Source organism: Macaca thibetana, chromosome 1 (assembly GCF_024542745.1).
Source record: "Macaca thibetana thibetana isolate TM-01 chromosome 1, ASM2454274v1, whole genome shotgun sequence".
NCBI lineage: Eukaryota > Metazoa > Chordata > Mammalia > Primates > Cercopithecidae > Macaca > Macaca thibetana.
This window is the reverse complement of record NC_065578.1, coordinates 2,460,310-2,485,121: the sequence shown is the minus strand read 5'-3', so window position 1 is coordinate 2,485,121 and position 24,812 is coordinate 2,460,310. Positions and strand designations below refer to the sequence as shown.

The window sequence follows — 24,812 nt, the reverse complement described above, 5'->3', positions numbered from 1 at the left end:
AATTTCTGCCGGCCTGGGGTCTGCAAAAATGGAGGCACCTGGCAGTTGGGGGCCGCTTGGCCCTCATTAGGTGGCTTGAGGTGATGAGAGGCCCTGGGTCCTCCCAGGCGTCTGCTCCTCTTCCAGGTGGGCTGGGGTCTCCCAGGGGCCGTGGCCCAGTTCGGGGGAGGGGTCTTACCGTCCAGGCAGGGCGGCACTGTGCCCAGCGGGTAGACGCCTTCCTTCACGTGCACCAGCAGCTCCTCACCTGGCTCAATGTCCTTAATGACTTTATAGTAAATCTAGGATGGAGAGACCAGAGAGAAAGGGTGAGTGTGGTTTGCTGGTGTCTAGAGAGCATCTCAGTGCACACTCAGCCCTCACACTGTGGACGCAGCTCAGCCTGCACTTGATTTTCCTCTAATTGCCACCAAGAGGGTCTCCTCTGGAACTTTTGCGGAGTATGCACAGAAGGAATTGCGTCCCCTTTTAATTTGCTTTATTGGGTTTTAGGATATTCAAAAAGGGGGTGGCTGACTAAATAGGTAGGATCCGCATCAAAGTTCCCAGCTGGGGGTGTCCTGGGGGCACAGCAGAGCCCTGCTTCCACCAAGAGCCCACCTGGGTGGGTTCTCAAGTTTCTTTTGTTCAATTTCGTGTATGTAAGTGAGACACCCTTTGCCAGTGGTGGTGGGGGACGGGGAGCTCAGGGTGTGGAGTGAATCTGGTTGTTTCTGAAAGTGGCCATGAGCTGAGCCTGGCCAGTGGGTCAGGACACGGGGCTGTGGTTCTTCCATGAGTGGGGATGCCATCAGCCAGGATGGCTGGGGTGGGCAGGACTGTGTGCCCACTGTCAACTTGGCGCCTTGAGGCTGACCCCACAGGCGAGAGTCTGGGATGGAGGACACCCTTGAGAACTGGTGGGCTCAGGTAGATTCTGCAGCCTGGTCAAGCCCTGGGGGCGAGGGGACCTCCATTTGGAACTCCACTCACTGAGCAGTGCTGTTGGGGGCTGTGTCACCGTGGCTTGCCAGGGGCCTCCTGAAAAGAGGAGGTTGTCTTGGGGTGTGGACGTGGTGGTCGAGATGAAGAAAATTAGAAGCTCAGAAAGGGGAGGCTGGGCCATCTGAGGCCTGGGTCAGGGCGTGGGCTGTGCCGCCAACACCAGAAACCCTGCGTCTTTGGTCTGGGAGTGTCTGGTGGTAGGTGTGTTTCTCTTGGGAGAATCATTGCCCACCCCGCACATGTGGGTGTTTGAGACTCTCTTCTGATCACAGTAACTGGGGAGCTTCCAGGGACCTGCAGACCTGGCCGGAGGACTGGCTGCGAGGCTGGGGAGAAGCCCAAGGGAAATCCACCTGCCCCTGCGGGATCTGGGGCTGAGGCTCCTCCAAAAAAACAGAGTGGTTCTAGACTCAGAAAGGGAAGAGCTCCCAGGGATGGAGGGGACATGGCCCTCCTTGTGGGTGACACTCCCATCCCCACTGACCATCCTGTGTCAGGCCAGGCTCTCCAGCAGCTGGACCTGGCTGGGGTCTGTGGCTGGACACAGCTGGGCACCCCCAAGACAGGGCTGGGCATGGCCCCTGCATGTTCCTTCCCATGACCCCCATATTGTGGATTTCACTACAGTCTGCCAGTCCCAACTGACTCCAGAATGACACCAAGGAACTCTCAAAGGACACCCAGACGCCACAGCATGACTGTAACGCCCAGTGTCTGTTACTCCCAAGACACCCAGACAGGAACTGCACGCAGGAGGATAGCAGGCGCACAGCCTCCCTCAGCAGTGTGTGAAGTTCCCTTAGGGTGCGTCACGTCACAAGTTGCTAAAACTATGAGGAGATGTAAAAGTGGAGAGGAGAAATTGGCCCACGGTAACTTCTTCAATTAAACCCATTGTTATTAGGACCCCAGTTTTGTATCATCTTATCAAAAAATAAAATCACACAGTGGCTGAATAATTGTCTCTTTTTCGAAAAAGAAACTTGAGCCACTGTATTAGAAAATTGGACCCAAAGTGCAGGATGAGAAGCGCCAGCTGGGACAAAGCCCGGGTGACCCTGTGAGCCGTGCTGCGGGTGGCATTGTAGCAGACGCAGGTGGAAGGGGCTGCTGAGTGTCCGGCCTGGCTGACGCCCCTGGGGCAGGTGGCCTGGCCCGGGCACTGGGCAGGAGAGAGGAGGGTCAGCGGGCGCATGGGAGGCTTCTCAAGGGTCCCTGTTAGAGGGTGATGTGGACCCTGGCCTCCGGCCCCTTGGCTCCAGGCCGCACCCCCCCCAACATGGAGGGTCCTGATGTGAGACCTCTGGCATCCTCCGGCCCACCCCGCTGCTCAGCCCCGCTCCAGTGGCGGGCAGAGGGCTGGTGGGCAGACGGGGGCTGGGTGCGGCCCTCCTGGATCCTCCGCCTGGACCCCTCCGAGAGCCTGCGAGACTCCCCTGACCCCCGCCCCCAACCCATCCCCTCTCTGAAGCCCACAGACACTCCCAGGACACCGCCCAGACTCCCTTCTCTACACCCTACCCTCCCAGGGCAGCCAGATCTCCTGGGATGCCCCCCACCCAAGGGTGCTGGTCCTCCAGGGATCCCCCACCCCAGCTCCGAGGGCGCCAAGCCTCCCTCCTCTGATCCACGGGGCTGCGGAAGGAAACCCCTTCCCCCCTCTTCCGCCAATCCGAGGGCCCCCGTGTCTCCTGGGACCCCACTCCGGCTCCGAAGGCACCAGATGTGCCGGGAGACCCTGCCCTCCTGCGCAGACACTGCCCTGGAGCCGCCGCGGCGGGAGGGCGGCTGGGCCGCGGGCGCCCCCTCCCTGGCCCGGGACCTGCAGGAGGAGGGCGCCTTGGCCACGGAACTTGGAGCCGCAGTCGGAATTAATCGCTATTATTGCTGATCGCAGGGCCCGAGGCGGGGCGGGGCGGGGCGGGGCGGGGGTCCCCGACCTGCCTCCAACTGCTTTGGGGGTCAGAGGTGAACGGGAATCCGCGCAAACTTTTCCGAAGTCGCAGGCCCCGCCCTTGCCAGCGGCGCTGAGGTGCAGACAAAAGCCGGCTGCGTTTTTACAGCCTGTCCCCGGTGTCACAAAGGCCTTATCAGCCAGACGCGCCGAGAACGCCACTGTTCCTGGCCGGCGGGGTCAGGCAACTTCCCGGGACAAAGGCCGGCTGCGGTGGGAACCGGGCGTCTGCGGACCCAGCCTGGGCCGGCTCCTGGCTCGAGGGCGTCACAAATTGCGCATTTACTGTACTGCAGGCCCCTTCCTGCAGGGCCTGTCATAAATTATGACTGCAGCTCCCTACACATTCCTGCCGTCTGCTTATAATCCTCCTTCCTTGTGCGACCCGCGGTGGGTCCTGCTCAGACCGCACTAAGGCAGCATGGTGGGAGAAGTTTGTTCAAGCAAAAATAAAGTCTGGAGTTTCTGATAGCCTTTAGCCCCCAGCAGCGGCCTCAGGGAGGGGGACTGGCCCCCAGAAAGGAAGAAGAACAGTATATTTTCTTAAGCGACAGCATCTAAGCATCTATGCCTTTTTATAAACACTTGCGTCCGCTACGCTGTTGAAGTCGTGCCTGAGTCCCCGGGTTGTGTTGCACCGGCAAGGCTGGAATTTTCTCTTTGGTTTAAGGATCTGAGAGGGTGGGGAACCCTCTTAACAACAGCTGAGTTTACTAGCGCCAATAAATGTCTGCTCTAAATGGCTTTAAAAAATAATGACGCCAAACAGACTGGATTTGAAGTTAAGTCCTTGTTCCAACACTTCAGGTTCTCTTTGTAACAACAATGACTTGACTGAACACGGGTGAACCACACGAAACACGGGTCCTCGGAATTCAAACTGTATTTAGCATGACCCTGCCTATTTTCTCCCCCTTTTATCACTTTCCAGACACAAAGTGGCGGCTTCTTGTAGGTAAGCGGAGTTCTGGGACAAATAAATGGCCACGTTCTCAACAGAAGGCAGAGAAATTGCCTGCGAGAAGCCTAGAGTCAGGCTGGGGTTTTGGGGTGTGTCAGCGTTCATTCAGGCGGAGCCTTTTATGAAAATTCATATCATTGCTCCCCCGCAATATTCTTTAAGACACAGAAATCATTTAAATTTACAATGGCTGCCAGCTTTGGGATACCTTCTCCTTACAGGTCTTTAAAGAAAGCTTTTTAAAATATCAAATCAATTCACAAGAAAAGAGACGACTTTCGAATATGAAGCTCTAAGTGGTACGGTTTTCATTCCCGCTTAATCATAGAATTTAACAATATACATAGACGAAAAACTCCACGTAAATGCCACCAGGAGGGAATCACCAGACTGCAGACTAAAAGGCACTGGGGTGAATCTGAGCAGCGGCTCTTCCTGTTTTCTCTTTCCTGGAGTAAATGAATTTTTTCCATCAAGCGAACTTTTGGGCTTTCTTGTCTCTTTTGGACCAGTATAAGAAACTTTAAAGGCAGGCTTGAATCAAATAGGTGACTCCTTCCATGTGCTTACTGGAAAAAAACTCAATCGCTCACCATTCTGGATTTCAGAATTCAACTGTGCTTGAGTTTGCTGTGCGAGAGGCTTTTCTCACAAAACATGTGAAAGCAGCCAGTGGAATCGAAATTCTTCCAAAACCGTCTCCCAAAAGCAAATTCCCCTGGTGACCCAGTCTGCCTCTCACCTGGCCTTGGGGGAGAGAGAGGATGTTGGTCTGAGGATTGTCCCCTGCATTTTGGTTTTAGCTCTCGGGACCTCCCCCGAGGCGAGGCGGCTGGGTCTCCGCGCTGCTCCCGGCTTCATTTTAACTCCTTGCTGTCTCCACGCGCTGTGAGTGTGGGAAAGCGCTGTGATCCCCCCAGCCCCGAGGCTGGCCCAGAAGCTGAGCATGTAGTGGTGATGGTGCTCTAAATGCCAGCAGGGCCAGCGCCCCGATTTGCAGTGCTGGGGTATGGACAGAGGTCTGTTTTCTCCCTCCCCTGTGCACGCCTGTGCTCACGAGCCTGCCTCTGGCCGGCCTGGCTTCCCGGCTTCCCGGCTTCCTCCGTGCTAAGCGGCTGGAGGAGACCACAGTCAGGCTCCCAGACTGCAGACAGTCCTGTCCTCTGGCAGAGCGAGGAAAAGCCCGCTGGAGTCCCGGGCTTTGCCACATTCTTCTCCTCCCGCACACGGCTGAAGCATTTTTATTAAGCCTAAGTTTTATGATTGTGTTGTGTGCGATATGCCGTCACCTTCCCAGCGATCAGACACGAAATAAAACTCTGTGTACACTTATCTGTTTCTAGTTGTGTGGTTTGGATCTGGATTATAAAAATGTAAAGGACGGGTCCACAGTTAAATTACCTTGATCATTCTTAAATAGCTTCTTCTAGTAAAGTGAGCCTGTGATGAGCAGGAAAGGAATACATACATCCCGACAGGTGGTTTGCGAAGGGGTTCAGACGGCACAGTTGAATTTAAACCTTTTTTTTCACCAAGAAGAGGATCAGTTTGTTCCAAAGGGGGCCCCGTAAAATGGGAATCAAAGCAACTTGAATATGCTTTGGGAGTCTTTTGTAAGCTGGTTATGAAACGCTGAAAGGAGTGCCCTGCCCTCCTCCTTCCCATTTCAAGGGGGTAAACTGTATCTCATGGTTGGAGGCTCCTGCGTGCCCTGACCAAATTACCAATCTATGATTTTTAATTTAAAAAAATTATGAGGATGGCCGGGGGTGATGGCTCCCGCCTGTAATCCCAGCACTTCTGAAGGCCAAGGCTGGTGGATCACTTGAGGTCAGGAGCTCGAAACCAGCCTGACCAATATGGTGAAACCCTGTCTCTACTAAAAAATACAAAATTATCCAGGCATGGTGGCAGGCCCCTGTAACCCCAGCTACTTGAGAGGCTGAGACAGGAGAATCGCTTGAACCCGGGAGGCGGAGGTTGCAGTGAGCCGAGATCGTGCCACTGCACTCCAGCCTGGGCAACAAGAGTGAAACTCTGTCAAAAAAAAAAAAAAAAAAAAAATTATGAGAGATAAAAGCAAAGGGAATGTGGACATGTCTGGGGTCAGGGCAGAACAAGATGATGGGTGTTGGATGCCGTCCGTTTAAAATCCCAACCCTGACAGGGCACACGCCCAGACAGAAACGCAGGACCCAGGTCAGAGCCCAGGACGACAAAGCAAAAGAGAAAGGCCCTCCGCTGACCCGGGAGACCCCGGGTTCTCATGCACACCCAGCGCGGGCTCTTGTCCACGTGGTGCTGCCTGGCCACCGGCGGCCACTCTTCTAACACAATGCCTTTGCGGAACACGCTCTGTGGGGGGGCTGCGCTGCTCCACGGCAGGCGCCGGGACCCCTGCTCTGCCCCTGGAAGGCGCTGGGGTTTTGGGGTTTGTCTGCTGCCCAGGCAGCCCCAGGGCACTGTGCAGATTGGGGCTGCTTTTCTCAACTCAGGGGTGCTGCAGGTTGTTTGCGAGCCCCACAGCCGTTCCGAGGTACACTGGGGGGCCCGCACCCGAGTCTGGCTCCCTGACATTCGTGTTCAACCTCAGCCCCGTCCCCCGCCATCCTCACCCCGCTAGCCAGTTGACATCCCACCACCAACATTCTTGCCCTATTGAGGCAACGTGAGAAAAAGAAAAACCAAAAAACAAACAGCGCCGGCCGTGAGAGTCCCTTCCCTGCCTCACGCGTCCCCCTGTGGGCGCTTCATCGCCAAGCTCTTGTTTTCTTTCTTAAAGTTAAAACAAATTCAGGAACTGCCCCTGTCTGTGCCTCCTGAAACATCTCAAACCAGTTCATTTGTTCATATTTACAGGAGAAAGAACCACCCAGGGGTGATCTGAGTGTCTTGAATTTTCCAAAAAGGAAAGTAGGAGCCGGAGGATGGTGGGGGGCGCATCCCCGAAAAAGTGCACGGAGATCCCGAGGGTCCCTCTTACGCTCATGCTCAGATGAGGCAGCAAGTCAAAGTCTCCCACGATGACTTCTGACACCTCAAGGCCCTACCTCCCTTGCAATCCGATTGCCCTGAAAGTCCCAGGGCAAAGGCTCGGTCCCCCAAGCTGTGTGCGTGGATGTTTTGCTCCCCGCAGCTCCCCAGAAAGCCTGTGCTGCTTCAGGAGCAGCGGCACCCTTGGCCTCGGAAGGGGCCAGCGTGCCCTTGGCTGTGATCTGGGGCCTCTTTGTGCAAATAGAAAACCACAAGTCCCCTTTTGGGCGACACGGCCGGGCCCAGGAGCAAATTCATGACCCAATGTGGCCTCTGCCTCTGCTCAGCTCTCCCATGAGCCATGAGGAGGGCTGGGATGGGCCTTAGAGAAGCAAGGGCCGGGGATGGGCCCCGTCACCTCTCAAGACGTCCCCTGGGGCCAGGAGGGGGGATCTTATTGCTAGATGAGAACGTGGAGGTGGGGCCCACAAGCAGCCCCCTCAGCCCCACACCATGGGGATAGCTCTTGTTCATGGAGAGGACGGTCCAGTGCCCATAGGGCCTGAGATGGCGAGGGACAGGATGCTGGGCCAGCCCCGCCTGGGAAGGAGGGTATCCGGGCCTCCATGCCGCCCTCAGCTCAGCCGATCCTGCCTCCGTTCATGAGGCACCGCGGGGCGGCAGGGCAGCGGGGAGCCTCTGGGGAGGTGCTGGCCGGTTGCTGAGGCTTTCCAAGCTCTGGGGCTCACATGTTCTCAAGCCCCTGTCCCTTGCCTCTCCCCAGTGGCTGTGGAGGAGCACATAGCCAGTCCTCTTTTGTATAGGGCAGGTGTCTTGGGGCATGTTAGGCGATGCTAGGGAGAGGGACACGTGGTCAGTGATCTGAGCAGGCTTCTGAATGGGTCCTGGCCAGACAGACAGAACCGGGCCTGAGGGTGCTGCACCACCCAGCTCAGCAGGTGCCCTGGAGCGCCTGAAAGCATCAACTAGAGCGCCAGTACACTGCACAGAACCATGAGGGATGTGGGGGTGGCGCCGCCCCCAGACCTCATATCAATGCACAGCAGCCCGCATCCAGCGAAGGCCAGGAGGAGCCCGGGATGGGCCAGAGGAGGTATGTGACTCCCCTGCCTCCAAAGTGCCCCTGAAGTGTGGGTCTCACCCCAAGGACATAGGAGCACCCTGGAGCCCAGGCCCCAGTGTTTGCTTAAGTCCTGGCTGCCACTAGCAGGAGACTCAGGAGGAAAGCCCCAGCCTGGGTCCCCATCTGAATATCGACCTGAGTTTTCAGTTCAGAGCGACATCTCTCCTCTGCCCAGCAGGAGAGCTCATCTCTTCTGGGAGGCTGTGGTTTCCAGAACTTTCTTTTTAGGATGTTTGGACCATCTTCTGCCCCCGTCTCCTTTTTCCTCTGAGAATGGGGGCTGAGGTCACATGTCTCGAACCTCAAAATGACGGTGATGCTTTTCTGACCGAAGTATTTTCCCTGCTGAATGCCATTTGGCAAATTTGACGTTGTTTTACGGACCTCAGATGTTCAGATACGGTTCCTTCCCTTCTGTGTCTGTGCTGTATTAGAGGTAGGGTGTGTGTGCAATCTTGCAAAAGAGAGACAGAGGAAGAGAGAGGGAGAGAGGGAGGAAGGGAGGAGCATTGTTCACTTGTGTGTGTTTGTGTGGGGGGAATGTGGTGTCCATAACAGCCAGAAAATCCCGGTGGAACTTCTGGCCTGGTGGAAATCTGAGAAATGGCGTTAGTGTCATGTAATGTTTCTTTCTCAAAGAGAAGCTGTTAAAAACTTTTTAAAAATCTTGGTTTTATTAATATTTCAGGGCCATTTTTATTTGAGATCTGCATAGAGTCAAATATGTTGCTTTGCAGGAACCCACGTTTCCGTGGTCAAGGCCAGGGAATGGAAATGCTTTCCACTGCGGCCATGTGGCCATCACAGCGCACACGAGAGAGCATTAAAACACTAGATTGAAATCTATGATATCCCTTTCAAAAAGGCATTGCTAAAAGTCATTTCATACGAGAGTCTATGGGTTTCTGAGAGCAGTTTTTCATATTTTTAGTGTTTAAATGTTATTATTATTCGAAGGAAAATACGTCCCACACAATGCTCATTTTCCTTTGATAACTGAAATTCACGGTTGAGATTTCAGGAGGAGAAGCTCCCAACTCAGCCACCTCACTCCCCGTGCCTGGGCAGCGAGTCTCCTCCAGCCTCCGGCCGGCTCCTGCTTTCCCGGGCGTTTCCCGGGCATTCCAGCCACGTGGCTTATCCAGCTCAGAGGCGCACCTTTGCGGGGACATGGGCAGGAGCGCTGGTGGCCCTGTAACACCCGATGTCACCCGCCGTGCTACCTATGAGGGTGTTCTCAGAGCAGAGGGAAGGGTCACACAGTGCGGTTGAGGGGGTCAGAAGTGCCCTGAGCGGAGGAATTTCTCTCTGCTTTGGGCCAGTTTGGCGTTGCATTTGCTTAAATGTGCATTTCAAGTTCCCTCTGGGTTTGTGGCTTTAATTCAGCCTACGGACCGGACCGAAAGCAGAGAGAATGAATCCCTTGAGGCGGTGTTGGAGAGAGCCGTCTAGCGGGTCAGGAGGTATCCCAGTAGTTTTGACATTATCTGTGGTTTGGGTAATAGAGCCAAGTACGTTTCTGACTCTAGGACGGAGCTTTGGAGGGAGTCTGCACTGTGGGATAACGGCGGGGTAAAGGGAAGGAACGGATCAGGATTCAGGATCATTCTTCCATCCTGGCAAAAAGGATTTCTGCCCCCGGTCCTGACCACGGAAACACAGTTGGCTACAAAGCCGTCCCTTCCTTTTGGACCTCGTGTGTAGCTAAAAGGAAAGCTTCCCTGAAATATTAATAATACAATGAAGATTTTTTTCAAAGACAGGCTTCTCTTTGAGAAGATTACACATCTGTTTGTTTTTTAAAAAGCTAGACACATAAAGATACCCACTTTACTGCTTAAGTTTAGTTCCAATGTTCTAATAAACATTTATTTCTTAAATAAAAAACTCTGGGTCCTTCATTACTGTAGTTTGCATCTCACAAAAGCACAGCCCTGCCCCAGCACTGTGGTGCCCCTGCCCCTCGGCTTCCCAACAGACGACCAAGGACACACACTCTCTGCAAATCTGAGCCCCAGAAAAGGATGGAAAGACGCGTCCTTCTACGCACCTCAAGCCCAATTTTCCTTCACTCCAATTTCACTTTCATCTGGAATAAGGAAAATATTTTTTTAAGTTCTGTTCTTATGTTTATGATTATTCTTTTGCTTCCTCTCTGTATTTTTTTTTTCAATCATAAAAAGTTATTTTAAACAGTTTTGGCTCTAACTGAAGGCCATGGAAATCCTGGTAGGACAGCAGATTCATGTCCCCATCCAGAACGAGCTTGTCCAGCAGAGCAACTGCTCGGTGGAGACTCTGCTCCACAGCCAAGGGGACAGCAAATGAGGGAGAGCCCCTGGCAGCAAGCCGGGGCCTGCGGGACCTCCCTGGAGTTTGCTCTCTGCATTTCTTAATGCAAAATTGTTTCTCTCAAGTCGAGAGCCTTGAACCACTTTCAACGGCTTGCACAGGCTACCCGGGAATGTTCCGCGACGTGGTCTTCACACACATTTTTCACAGCCATAGGATCCCTTTTTTTTTTGCAGATGAAATCTCATGTATGACCCCAAGATATTACAGGAAAAACCAGACTGCTGTGATGGAAGGGGCCGGGGACCCCGGGCACCCTGAGGAACGCACGGTGTTGAGCACGCAGGGTGGAAAATGCCGCCCGGGAGGCCTGGCTTGAGAGTGAGAAGAGCCTCCAGGGGCCACTGGCAAGCTTCGAATAGAGAAATTCATGAAGCAGCGACCAACTCTGGGGACACGGTGCCTTCTGGAGTGGAAGGAGACTCCACATCTTCTCCCCTGATCAGCCTGTGGGTCTGGACGCCTGTGCCGGTGGTGGTGTGGACCAGCCGTGGAGGTCGAGGGTCCAGGGAGCTTAGTGGGGGCCTCAGTCTTGAGGTGGCAGGGACGGAAGCAAAGGTGTCTCTTGTCTGGTTCACTGCCCGCAGGACACAGGGACTTTGTGCCAAAAAGGCCAAGGCCTTCAGCAGGCTGGTCAGAGGCCCTGGAGGCTCGAGGAGGCCCCTGAGTGGCTGCCTCACTGGCCGGTGCTGACTCTTCGGAAAATTTGGTTAAACAGCGTCATTTAGATGGATTCTTGCAGTGACGATTCCTGCTCTATGCTTCTCCCGTGTCCTCCGGGGAAGCGGCATTTGCAGGAATTGTGGACCGTGTGATCTGGGGTCCTGCCTGCTTCATTGCTCTTTTCCACCCGAACCACCATCCTGGGGTTCAGGAGCTGCCAGCCTCGGGCAGGGGCCCTGAGCAAGGCTCCGATGGAGCCCTCTCGGGGTGAGTCAGCTCCCCAGAAGCCAGCGCTGGCCGAGCACCAAACAGTGCCCCCACCGCAGGCCAGGGCTTGGCAGATGTCCCCAGAGAGGCTCAGACAACCCTTGCCTCGGCACCTCCGCCAATCTTGGTGCCGCGTCCTCAGGGACAATTCCAAGGGGCAGAAGTCCCCGTTATGAGCCCGGACCTACCTGCTCACTGATCTGACACATGGTGAGGTTCTGATCATCGCAGGAGCACGCCACACGGATGTACTTGAGCCAGCTGCCGGCCCCGGCCTGATTCGCATCCACACAGAACTTCTCGCTGCCCAGGTCTTCGGAGATCTGCTGGGAGGAAAGTGAAGCAGGAGTCAGAGGTGCCCTGTGTGCTGGAGTCTGCACACTGCCTCTGGCCACCCGGAAACCTGGCTGTTTGGGCTCAAGGAGGAAGGCAAGTCGGCGTTCAGACCTCAGCCCACCCTCCGGGCATCAGCGGGGCTCCCAGCCCACCCAGACTGCCCAAGCCTGGGAGTCTCCAGGAGTCTCCAGGAGCCCAGCGGAAAGGCAGGGAATGGTCTTTTCTTTTCTCACCGAACAGATCACTGCCCTGGCCCGGCGATAAAATGAGCCTCCAGAGTCGTAACCCCCACCCCCGCAGCAAAGCTGTCCCACGTGTGAGAAGGCAGAGACCACTGCATCTGGGAGCAGAGCCCTCTGCTGAGGAGCTGGGGCGCTGGGCTAGAGAAAAGCGTGTCTGAAGGCGAAGGTGTTGCTGGGCGTGCATGTGCGTGTGTGTGTGCACGCTCAGGGCAGCCTGCACACCACTCTGACAATAAGAAAAGCATCTGGTTTCCTTAAAGCTGGAGAGTTTCAGTTTGACACCCAGCAGCGTGAAGACGCCTAGCTGTTCTCACCACGCCCGCAAAGTCCCACACACACCAACTTGACTTTATTTTGTTGTTGCTGTTGCCTCTGAATGGGCAGAGTGGCCACCCCTAGGGCTTTGCTTATTTGCTGTTACCCCTACTCCTCTGAGGACCACTGATGAGGAGACCTGACCTGCTGTCCACTGTGGAGAGATGGTGTCACCTCGACCAGCCTGACCACGGGTGGCGGCTGCAGGCCTCCCAGTCTCCCCCACTCTGGCCAGTGGCTTCTCTGGGTTCTGAATTCAAACCAGCGGCATCTTGGGCAAGCTTCTTGGGCAGCCCAGCCCAGACAGGGCAGGAGGGAGGACAGGGGGCAGGGGCTGGGGACACACCACACTCAGGTCCCAAAAATAGAAAGGCTATGTCTCTGTGGGCAGGAGTGCCCTTGGGCAGGTGTATCCTCCTGGATAGGTGTATGTGGGTGGGCAGCTGTGTCCTTGGGCAGGTGCGTCCTGCTGGACAGGTATGTCCAGGTGGGCAGCTGTGTCCTTGGGTAGGTGTGTCCTGGTGGGCAGCTGTGTCCTTGGGTAGGTGTGTCCTGGTGGGCAGCTGTGTCCTTGGGTAGGTGTGTCCTGGTGGGCAGGTGCATCCCTGAGCAGGTGTTTCTGGGTGGGCAGAGGTGATGGATAAGGAAGTCAGAAGGAGCCAGGGAAGTCAGGATGCGACAGTGACCTGTCCAAGTGAAAACAGTGGAAGCTGACTCTGGGCACCATGGGCCTCTTATTCTCTGGAGTTTTCCTGACTGCTCCATGGTGAACTCTAGGACCTGGCAGAGGGGAGGAGCCGCCCACCTGAGGTCGGGAGCTGCCCTCTTCTGACCAGAGAGTCAGGTGCTTTGTGAACAGTGCAGGTGTTCCCCGGGCATCCTCAGTGACCAAGGGCCCACCTGGCCTGAGAGTCCACAAGGAAACGGAGGTTTCAGGAGGCAGCTGCTTAGCTCAGGGGTGCACAAGGGTGCTGTGGAGTCCGCCTGTGCATCTGCATCCCATCGGCCCTGAAACCACACCCCCATAGGGCCCATGGGAGCTACTGTGGCAGCCTCGTCCTCTGAGTGACAAGTCTCTGAGCAGGTACACTCGGGCCAAGCTCTGTGGGTCACCTTAGGGGCTAGTGTGGAAAGAGGCTGTGAGCTGAGGGGCCTCAGTTCTGAGACTTTTTGCTTTTTGGGGACTTTATCATTCGTGCCAGAGCAAAATGGAATGGACCTAATTCTGAAAGGGAGGACGTGGACCACAGACAGCCAGGTGGAGCCTGGGCAAGGCGGAAAGAGGCAAGGATGTGAAGGATGGGGAGAGACAGCTGAGGAGCCTGCCAGGGCACAGAAGCGCCCCAGCCCACCCTCTGTCCTCAGCTGCCAGTGTCCAGACCCTCAGGAGGTTGGGGCCAAGAACATCCACTCCCGTGTGCACAGGCCCCGGAGACCCCAGTGCCTGACCCTCAGATGCTCAGCATGCACTCTCCCGGGTTCCTGGCCATCTCAGGCCTGGTGCTGGGATTCTTTTGAAAAGTTCAATGTCAGCACCAATCAATGGGGAAGCGTGTTGTCCACGTGCCCCGGCCTCTGTGTGTGGCTTCCAGGGAAAGTTGCCCCCAGAGCACAGCAGAGACGGGGAGAGGACCTCGAATCTCCTTTCGCTTCTACTTACTCTCAGTCTCCTTGCTGACATCCTCTACCAAGCTGGGGTTCCTGACTAAGGGTTTCCAGAGGTGCTGGGTAAGACAGATTGGGGTGCAGGGTGGGCGGTCGGCCAGGGCAGAGGGGGGTGCTCCTGGGTCCCCCTATCACACACAGCCATGCCTGCCCCTGGAGCCCTTCTGGCTCCATCCAGGGCAGTGGGAGATTCACTCGAAGGCTGTCTTATTTCAGAGACGGCAGTGGCAGAAACGCTCCCAAGCTCGTGGGCTGTGGTTGCTCCAGTCACCAAGTGAGTGTGAGTGAATGGCCAGGCCCCTTCTCTGCCCGGGGTTGGCCGTGAGTCCTGTCCACTCGGAACTGTAGATGGGCCTGTGGTCCAGAGAGGACGTGGATCCAAGAAGCATAACTAGGCTAGAGGCTGGCACCCGAGGAAAACATTGGTGGCGGGGGAACGCTCAAAATACAAATGATGAATTAGCAGGAGCACAGCCGGCCACATGGGGCTGGCAGCATCCCAGTCCCGTCCCCAGCCCATGGGTCCACTTCTCCATTGAGGCCTGCTGATATCACAGCACATTGCACACAATGCCTGTGGGCTGAGGGCTGGCACTCACCCAGGGCAGGCCGTGCCCTCCCACCTGGGACCCGGACTTTTGTCCTCAAAGCTGGAGTACCTGGGCCACAGCACTCCACTGGTGCAGCCAGGAGTACGTGCTCCTGAGTGCATCCCCCGCTGAGCCCAGGGACCAGCTGATGGGGCTCAGGCCACTTCCCGAGAGGCAGGACTCACTCCTAATGCACCCAACATATGGACTCAGCCAACACCTTCCCCTGTTCTGGGTCCCGGTTGGCTCAAGCCTCGCTTTGGTGGGGAGTCTGTGGCCACCCTGCTGCTCAGGACTCAGGGCAGGCTCCCACGGAGATTCTCTCTGTGTTACCAGCTTCTGCAGAGACAGCTCTGCCCTAAGCAGGACTGCAAATCCCCTGACATTTGAGGTCCTGTTTCCTAAGGGGCTGCAGGAAGGGCCCTCACGCTGTCCACGGAGGTCACTGCCTGTCCTGCCCAAGTCCAGGGCCAGCCCAATCCAAGAACCACAGACTCAGCAGCCTGCCCCACCGCACCCCATCTCTTGCCAGGACAGGAGTGGCAGGGGCATGGCATGGAAGGGAGGAGGCCACAAGCGGCTGGTCGCCACTGGGAAGGCAGGCTTCCCATCCTGTAGGTGCAGACCCAGGGCCACCAGCCCACGTGGTGAGGCCCCTCCCCAGGCACAGAGACCTCTCAGGGCCCTGCCACTTCCCACCCTGACTGCTGGTGCGCATCAGGAAACCGCTGGAAAGGCTCGCCAAGCCAGAGCTGTGGTCGGCAGCCCTGCCATCTTCCTCTGCCACAGGGAGGGAGTGAGGCTGGGCTGGCCAAGACCCACAGGGCCCCGTCCCACCTCATCACTGGCCAGGTCTAGGCTGGAGGTCACTATGGGGCAGGGGACTCACAGCCCCTGTATAGGTAGGGGCCTGGGTGCGGGTCTCTCCCTCTCTCTCTCCCCTGCTCTGCTTCTCTGTCTGTCTCTGTATCTCCCTCTCAGTATGGGTCTCTTTTGGGCTTTCTCTCCTCATAGACGGTGCAGGGGCTGGGGAGAAGATAAATGACGCTGTGAGTGACCACAGCCATGGCATGGGCTTCTCTTGGGGCCTGGTTGTTGACTCGAGAGTGTTGGCCTCCGTCGGGCGTGGTGGCTCACGCCTGTAATCCCAGCACTTTGAGCGGCCGAGGCGGGCGGATCACCTGAGGTCAGGAGTTCAAGACCAGCCTGGCCAACATGGGGAAACCCCGTCTCTACTAAAAATACAAAAGTTAGCTGGGCATGGTGGTGTGCAGCTACTTGGGAGGCTGAGACGCAAGAATCACTCGTACCCAGGAGGCAGTGGCTATAGTGAGCCGAGATTGTGCCACTGCATACCAGCCTGGGTAACAGAATGAGAGACTCTGTTTCAAAAAAAAAAAAAAAAAGGAGTATTGGCTTCACTTTGACTTCCAGGCCTTGGGGTCCATTTCCCCGGGAAATCCCTGGAAAAACAATCTGTGTCCCTGGCTGGCTGACCAACCACTATTTTAAGTGCTCCCAAGCCCCTCGCCTTACAGGCGCGCATGTGTCTGGGTGTGTGCTTGTGTGTGGGCGTGTGCCTGCATGTGTGCACAGGTGTGTGGGTGTGTGTGCATGTGTGTGGGTGCACCTGTGTGTGTGTGTGTGTGTGTGTCCATGTATGTCTGCTTGTCCTGGGGGAACAGGGCGAGAAGCCTTTGGTGAGCAGAAGGCTGACGCCGCAGGAGGACATTGAAGCGATGGCCAATTCCCTCTCAAAAACGTGGGTTCTGTGTCTGGAGGAGAACCCTGGCCCCTTCCATCCAACCCCACATCTGAGGCCTCCTCAATGCCTGTGATCCGGCCACTGATGGCTGCAGGTCCAGGGACCCACCTGTGCCCTGGGACAGCCAGTCTCCGGACACACACCACCGTGCTCTGTGGAGCAGCCGCCCACTGCGCTCCCAGGCCGCCGGTGTATTGTTGAATGCATCGAGTCACCGGGAATTGTTTTTTGGGGCTTAGGCTCTCCTTTCTTGCAATGCCCCCCTCACCTTGCAGAATAAGCCTCTCTTTTCCACATGATGGCCCTGCAGGTATTTGCATGCGGCCTAAGTCCTAACCCTCCCGTGCCAGGGTAAACATCTCTGGCTCTCTCAAACGTGTCTGAACAGGGGCACGGCTGGTTTCCCACCCACATGGGACAGTGTTCTGGAGCGTCCGGTCTGTCCCTGACCCTCTCGGGTGCAGAGGCCTGGAGACCGGAGGCAACAGCTCCCCCAGGGGTCCTGGTCCTGAGTGTGCGCCCAGACTTTGCTGCCCTGCTGGTGGGGTCCCCTCCCTGACAGCCTCTCCTCCCTTGTCACTCTCATTTCCTGGGCATTTCTCCTCGTCCCCGGGAGGCCTGGGCCCCAACCCCTGACCAATTGGATGGTCACAGGGTGGGCGTTACACCTGCCTGGGGTGACTGAGGAGGGCGTGGTTAACTCCTTCCTTCTACAGAGGGGTGTCTCTGAGGGGGGCCAGGTGGGCGCTGACCCTTCCTCCAGGAGAGCCAGGACGAGCCCTGGTCTAAGGGCCCTGAACCAGTGACAAGTGTGCTGGGAGGGGGTGCTGGAAGGACATGCACCAGGAGGGGTGTGTTGGGAGGGGTGTGCCGGGAGGGGGTGCACTGGGAGGGCTGTGTTGGGATGAGTGTGTTGGGAGGGGTGTGTTGGGAGGGGTGTGTTGGGAGAGGGTGCATGGTGAGGGATTGCACTGGGAGGGGTGTGTTGAGAGGGCTGTGTTGGGAGAGGGTGCATGGTGAGGGATTGCACTGGGAGGGGTGTGTTGGGGGGGGGTGTGTTGGGAGGGGTGCGCTGGGAGGGGTGTATTGGGAGGGGTGTGTTGGGAGGGGTGTACTGGGAGGGGTGTTGGGAGGGGTGCACTGGGAGGGGTATGTTGGATGGGGGTGCGTCTGGAGGGGGTGCACTGGGAAGGGTGTGTTGGGAGGGGTGTACTGGGAGGGGTGTGTTGGGAGGGGTGCACTGGGAGGGGTGTGTTGGGAGAGGTGTGTTGGGTGGGGTATGTTGGGAGGGGCTGCGCCAGGATGGGTGTGTTGGGAGGGCTGTGTTGGGATGAGTGTGTTGGGAGGGGTGTGTTGGGAGGGGGTGCCCAGTGAGGGATTGCACTGGGAGGAGTATGTTGGGAGGGATGTGTTGGGAGGGGTGTGTTAGGAGGGGTGAGTTGGGAGGGGTGTGTTGGGAGGGATGAATAGGGAGGGGTGTACCAGGAGGGAGTGTGCTAGGGGAGGGTGCACCTGGAAGGGTGCGTTGGGAGGGATGAGTTGGGAGGGGTGAGTTGGGAGGGGTATGTTGGGAGGGATGAATTGGGAGGGATGCACTGGAAGGGGTGTGTTGGGAGGGGTGAGTTGGGAGGGGTGTGTTGGGAGGGATGCACTGGAAGGGGTGTGTTGGGAGGGATGAGTTGGGAGGGGTGTGTTGGAAGGGATGAGTTGGGAGGGGTGTGTTGGGAGGGATGAATTGGGAGGGATGCACTGGAAGGGGTGTGTTGGGAGGGGTGAGTTGGGAGGGGTGTGTTGGGAGGGATGAATTGGGAGGGATGCGCTGGAAGGGGTGTGTTGGGAGGGATGAGTTGGGAGGGGTGTGTTGGGAGGGATGAATTGGGAGGGATGCACTGGAAGGGGTGTATTGGGAGGGGTGAGTTGGGAGGGGTGTGTTGGGAGGGATGAATTGGGAGGGATGAATTGGGAGGGATGCACTGGAAGGGGTGTGTTGGGAGGGATGAGTTGGGAGGGGTGTGTTGGGAGGGGTGTGTTGGGAGGGGTGTGTTGGGAGGGATGAATTGGGAGGGGTGCACTGGAAGGGGTGTGTTGGGAGGGGTGAGTTGGGAGGGGTGTGTTGGGAGGGATGAATTGGGAGGGGGTGTGTTGGGAGGGGTGTGTTGGGAGGGATGAATTGGGAGGGGTGCACTGGAAGGGGTGTGTTGGGAGGGATGAGTTGGGAGGGGTGTGTTGGGAGGGATGAGTTGGGAGGGGTGTACCAGGAGGGAGTGTGCTGGGGGAGGGTGCACCTGGAAGGGTGCGTTGGGAGGGATGAGTTGGGAGGGGTGAGTTGGGAGGGATGAATTGGGAGGGATGCACTGGAAGGGGTGTGTTGGGAGGGGTGAGTTGGGAGGGGTGTGTTGGGAGGGATGAATTGGGAGGGATGCACTGGAAGGGGTGTGTTGGGAGGGATGAGTTGGGAGGGGTGTGTTGGGAGGGATGAGTTGGGAGGGGTGTACCAGGAGGGAGTGTGCTGGGGGAGGGTGCACCTGGAAGGGTGCGTTGGGAGGGATGAGTTGGGAGGGGTGAGTTGGGAGGGATGAATTGGGAGGGATGCACTGGAAGGGGTGTGTTGGGAGGGGTGAGTTGGGAGGGGTGTGTTGGGAGGGATGAATTGGGAGGGATGCACTGGAAGGGGTGTGTTGGGAGGGATGAGTTGGGAGGGGTGTGTTGGGAGGGATGAATTGGGAGGGATGCACTAGAAGGGGTGTATTGGGAGGGGTGAGTTGGGAGGGGTGTGTTGGGAGGGATGAATTGGGAGGGATGCACTGGAAGGGGTGTGTTGGGAGGGATGAGTTGGGAGGGGTGAGTTGGGAGGGGTGTGTTGGGAGGGGTGTGTTGGGAGGGATGAATTGGGAGGGGTGCACTGGAAGGGGTGTGTTGGGAGGGGTGAGTTGGGAGGGGTGTGTTGGGAGGGATGAATTGGGAGGGGGGTGTGTTGGGAGGGGTGTGTTGGGAGGGATGAATTGGGAGGGGTGCACTGGAAGGGGTGTGTTGGGAGGGGTGAGTTGGGAGGGGTGTGTTGGGAGGGATGAATTGGGAGGGGTGTGTTGGGAGGGGTGTGTTGGGAGGGATGAATTGGGAGGGGTGCACTGGAAGGGGTGTGTTGGGAGGGATGAGTTGGGAGGGGTGTGTTGGGAGGGGTGTGTTGGGAGGGATGAATTGGGAGGGATGAATTGGGAGGGATGCACTGGAAGGGGTGTGTTGGGAGGGATGAGTTGGGAGGGGTGAGTTGGGAGGGGTGTGTTGGGAGGGGTGTGTTGGGAGGGATGAATTGGGAGGGGTGCACTGGGAGGGAGTGTGCTGGGGGAAGGTGCACCTGGAAGGGTGCGTTGGAAGGGGTGAGTTGGGAGGGGTGAGTTGGGAGGGGTGTGTTGGGAGGGATGAATTGGGAGGGGTGTGCCAGGAGAGGGTGTGCTGGGAAGGCCAGGCCTGTGTCTGCTATCAGAGTCAGGTGTAGGATCTCCCCTGAGATGCCTGACCACGTCTGGCTGCCTGTCCCAGCATCGAGGGTCCAGCCCTGTGGGGATCCTGCTGGACCCATCTGGGAACTCCTGAAGGAGGGAGGAGGTGGAGCACGAGCTCGGACAGAACTTCAGAAGCCACTGCTTTTCTGCCTTAGACCAGAGAAATGCTCCTGAAGTGGCCCCGGGTTGTGGTTCTGGCAGGTGGAGCCTCAGGCCTGGCTTCTTGGGCCTGTGCTGTCTCTGATTCCAGAAAGGGCAGGTGTTGCCCCGACCGCTGCCTCCTCCTGCCGCCTCTCCTGTCCTCTCTCGCCTTCCTCCCCAGGGTCTCTGTGCACTCGGGGCCACACTGGGTGTTGTCGAGACCCCTCGCTCAGTGCCGCGGGCCTGTGAGGTGGATACTGTGTTGCTGCCCCACAGTACATTTTGTAGAGGAGAAAATGGAGGCCCCTGGAGACAGGGCCAGCTCCCAGCCCAGGCTGCTGGACTCCAGAACTGTGCCATGGCCGCCCCGTGTGCTCTCCAGGGCCGACTCAAGGACCAGAGGGAGGGCCCCCACGCCCTGTTCTGGGGGTCGCAGGATTTCATGTGCTCTGGAATCCACAGAGCAGGCCTGGGCAGTCCCAGGTCCCGGTCCCTGCTTCCCTTGGCGTGAGACTTGTCGGCACCCACAAGGACAGAGAGAGGTCACCCCTCCCTAGCTTGGTGGCCCTCAGGCTGCCCATGTTGCATCTGACCGGGGCTTTCCTGGGCTCTGGGTGCTCCTGGAGATCAGGGATCTGTGGAAGAAACATTGGCAACAGGAATGCTCAAAGGGAGATGGTGTCAAAGGTCACAGCCATGTACACCTGAACACAGGCTCCTTACTGTACCAGGTGGGGCCAGCGCCAGGATCTGTGCCAAAGGCAATGTCTCTGCCTGCCCTAGGGTGTGAGCCCAGCCTTTCCAGCCTGGGTGTATGCTACATCCGGCCACGTCTGGGAGCCGGGCCTGTTTTGGTGTAAAGTCTTCTAGCCCTGACACCTCCAAGGCCCTCTGGGAACCTCTCGGGCGGGCCTGAGTCCTGGGATGTTCTCCGTAACATAGGAGGCCAGTACAGATGAGAAGTGGGTAGACGAATGAACGGACGCACGCACAGTGACCTACCCGGGCTCACTGCTCGCTTCTATTTACATGTGATCAATGAACGCAGGAGGGAGCCACAGAGGGAAGGAGTGGCCCAGTCCACATGTCTCCACATGGCCAGCTTAGCTTTAGCAGGCAGTGGCCTGGAGGCCACCGTGGCCATTGGGCTGTGTCTCTCTCCAGATCTGGAATCCAGCTGCCTGCCTGATCGCTACTTAAAAGCCTGGCTTTGGGCTGTTTGGGGCTGAGCCTCAGGAGTCCTAGGACTTCCAAAGGAAACTGCCCTCCTGCCCATTCTCTCCCACTCCCCGGAGCCTAGCAGCTCCCCCAGCTCATAAATCAACCCCATCAGAAATGCTGAGCTACGAAGTGAAGTGAAGGAAAATTTCTCTTAACCTTTACTTTTTTTGCATATAATTTGAGGTTTCCTGCACTTCTAATTTGTGGGCTCTCTGCTGGGCTGGTCCTCCATGTTCAGTGGGCACGGCCAGCCGCTGGCCCCGTCCAGGGTGTGCGTGCAGGTGGGAACGCTGCGGCGTCCATCATCAGCTTGCCTAGTGGATTCTGAGCGTGCAGGGAGGAGTGGAGCCCTGGGACGCTGCCCCCTCGGTCCCACCTCCTGCTGCTGCCACGAGGCTCCCCAGAAGCCCATGGTATGGAGTCCACCTCTGACAGCCAGGAGCTGGCACGAACCGGGGGGAGGGTCTCCTTACCCTGACCCCCTTCTTTGAGGACCCATGCGCTGATTCGGAGTAAGAAGCCCTGGCTGTGGAGCCCTGTCATAGGCACATGCGCACACGTGCACGCACACAATGGTCACAATTGATGGTGTCCACGAGTAGCTGAAACAGAACAGCCCATTCTTGTGATGCAAGGAAGTGGGGGAAAGGTGTTCTGGAAACACCTCAGTCCGGTGTGAACACAGAGCCTGGATGAGCTCATAAATCCCTGTCCTGATGCCCAATGGGGGGCTGGGTGGTGATGGGACCCAGTGCTAATGAGAAATGTGGCTGGTGGGATGGGGCCACACCATGGCCAGGGACACGGGAGGCCTGGCCGGCGGTCAGCAGGCCTGGGGCCCACCTGCTTAGGCTGAGAGGGAGGTGGGAGGAGAGGAAAGGATGGAGGATGGGAGGGTTGGGTGGGGGAAGGGTGAGGGTGAGGGGGGGGGAGAGAGAGAGAGAGAGAGAGAGAGAGAGAGAGAGAGAGAGAGAGGCTGCTGCTTGAAGAAATAGGCAGCTCTTGGCAGCCATTCCTCCAAGACGGAAGCCAGCCTCTCGCCTAAGCCCACAGAGAGACAGGGAGCAAGGGTGGGCTGTCTGGGGTTTGTCCCTGGAAGAAGCTGGAGGGGCGGTGGCTCTTAGCTCCTGCCTGACTGTGGTCTCACTGGATGGTCCTCAGGCCGTGGGGCATGCTGGGGGAGAGATGAGGGCCAGGGTCCCAGGGTCTCAGAGAGCCCCAAGAACATGGCCCAGAATTCGGATGCTTGTGGCCCGGAGGGACTCTCATGGCAGAGGAGGGCCCAGGACATGTGGAGTCTATGCCTGGGGGGCTCTGCTCTGTGTCAGTGCTGGGCAGATCTGAGGAATGCAACACGCTGGAAAAAGAGTCACCAAATTCCACACTTTGTAGCCTCTTGTGAAAACCTAGTGAAAGCCACAGACCAGAATTCACAGAGCCACCCAAATGCCATGTGGAAGCTCAGGGTTTAAGAGACCCTCTCCCTCTAAAAGCTCCAGACACCCAGATGCCCTGCAAACATGGAGGCTCACAGATTATCTCCCCCTAAACACCCAGACACTGGGATGCTGTGGCGCTCCCGGGGTGCACTGACCATCTCCCCCAAAGCACCCAGACCCCAGATGCCGGGGAACTCTGAGGGAGTGCATGGCCCTCGGCAGCCAGCACACAGCCCAGGTTCCAGAGCTCTGCCATCTCTGCTATGGAATTTCCTCTTAGTTCTCTTTCTTGCCTTCGTTCCCTCCTCCCCTTCCTTCCTATTCCTATTTTCTTTATTCTTTGGGCGGGGTCTCCACTTGGGCAGGCAGCGACCTCCCAGCAGCATCTGTGAACACTGAAGAAAACTCTGGTTGAGACAGAGAAGCAAAGAAGAGTTTCCATCTGACCGTGCACAGCTCCCAAGCCCCTCAAGGTCCCCTGGGGTGGGACTTACACACCCTGATCTCACACCAGTGGTGGACAGGGGCCACACAAGCCCGGGCCTCGAGGCTGTGCCATGCCACCTGCCGCAGGAGTGGTCCCTGCCCCTTTCTGCAAACTGCACACAGCGTGCCCCTGGTGTGTCCCCAGACTCGGCCCTGCCACTGCTCTCCCAGCAGCCTGGGGGTGTTGGGGGCTGGGCTTCCTCCTTGGCATGTGGCTCGTCCATCGTGGCACCTCTGAGGTTTGACTTGTTAGCCATGGGCTGCAGCCCTGACTGTCAGAAATAAAGGCGCATGCTGGTGACTCAGACCCACGCTGTTGCAGCTTTAGTGAAATGAAGGGTTGAAACACAGGCTCATGAAACATGGAACACCTAGAGGTGATTGGCAGTACGTGGAAGGAGCAGGGTCTGCGGAAACCTCAGGCCCGGCAGCCGGTGGGGTGGACACAGTGGGGAGCACCATGTCCTGGGGGGAGTACCAGCGGGACTTGGTGGCCCCCTCCCTCCAGGATGTTTCAGAGACTGACCTCTGAGTCACACAGACACTCCCAACCCCGATATCCCACCGTCCTCATCATGACAATGTGGGGGTTGTCTGGGGTCCTGCCTTGGTGTCCCCCTTTGGAACTAGAAAACCTCTTTTCTGCTTTCCAGCTGCTTGGAGGCTGCGGCTACACACAGGCGTGGTGGGCTCTGAGGAACTGGGAGCTGGCCTTCGGCACCTGCTGAAGACGTCCTGGAGGACCCCTGTGCTCAGCTCTGCCTGGACACTGAAGGTTCTCTGCTGTGTGCCTGTGGTGGCCACTTCGGGCCACTGGTGGCTTGGGGGCCTGCAGCTCCCCCGCCTGGCTGCTCCTGCTCACCTGCTCTTCAGAATGAGGCCTTCCCTGGGTCTTTCAGATAAGCAAGAAGTGCAGGCACCTCTGGCTCTTTGGGAAGCCTTTAGTGGGGTCCTCAGGACCCCCGAAGGGACGAAGCAGCCCTCGCAGTGAGTAGGAGAGGGGCACCCAGTGAACAGGCTACGCCGTGCGCTCTGCCTTAGAGAATGCTTCTGCCGCCGCTTGCAGAGCTCCCCCTCCCCATTGCAGAAGGTCTCAGATGTGCACGGGGCCCCCAGGAGAAAGCCCACAGTCACACAGAGGGCCCTGGGCTGAGCCTCAGGGGCCTTCCTCACCGACCCAGGCCAGCTGCTAGGTGGCCTGGACCTTCCTCTGGGGGCACACATGTCCAGGGAGCCTCCGTCCCTGCCACACGTGTTGGGAGCAGCTTAGGTATAAGAGGTTTCACCTCTGAAAAGCTGTGTATAAACCATATTTCTGTAACGGGGATCCCAGCTCACAGGTGTCATTTTTAAACGGATCCTGCACTATGGTCAAGTGCAATGCTCTTTGCCAAGGGGGCACCCTGGGTGCCTTTGCCTGGCTCTGCTGGCTTTGATCTGGGGACCCCAGAGCAGGGCAGAGAAGGGTCTTGTGTTGATGAGGATATGCTGGTTTCGGGGCAGGGGTGGAGGCAGCAGCAGCATGAAAAGCCAGCCCTGGCCCTTGGCGGTCAGCGGCTGGGATCCCGGGATCCAGTCCTGGCCCTCCTGAGGGGTTTGCCTGGTGCTGGCCTTATACAATACTCCCTTTGGGAGGGCATGGGGACCTCCATGTAAAGTGGCAGTCACTTTCCCACTCAGCAAGCCCCCAGGAGGACACCTAAGCAGGCCGAGCTGCACCCGGAGCTCCAAGTGGAAGCAGCATGGTTGACTCCAGTTGGCTTTGGTTGGCTCTGGTCAATGCCAGCAGCCTGCGCAGGGTCTGTTCCCTG

The 24,812-nt window shown here is 57.5% G+C and overlaps 1 protein-coding gene across 3 annotated transcripts in view; it reads right to left on the bottom strand.

The window, feature by feature from the left end:
* PRDM16 (PR/SET domain 16) overlaps positions 1-24,812 on the bottom strand; it is a 368,708-nt gene that overhangs the window by 40,056 nt on the left and 303,840 nt on the right. For all 3 annotated transcript variants that reach the window (XR_007728673.1, XM_050803184.1, XM_050803301.1), the window contains exons 4-5: positions 11,487-11,621; positions 179-281 (exon numbers count right to left, since the gene is read on the bottom strand). Coding sequence is in view for 2 of the 3 variants with exons in the window: in XM_050803184.1 (XP_050659141.1) it covers positions 179-281; positions 11,487-11,621 (238 nt within the window). In the remaining variant the exon portion in view is untranslated. The remainder of the gene's footprint in view (positions 1-178; positions 282-11,486; positions 11,622-24,812) is intronic.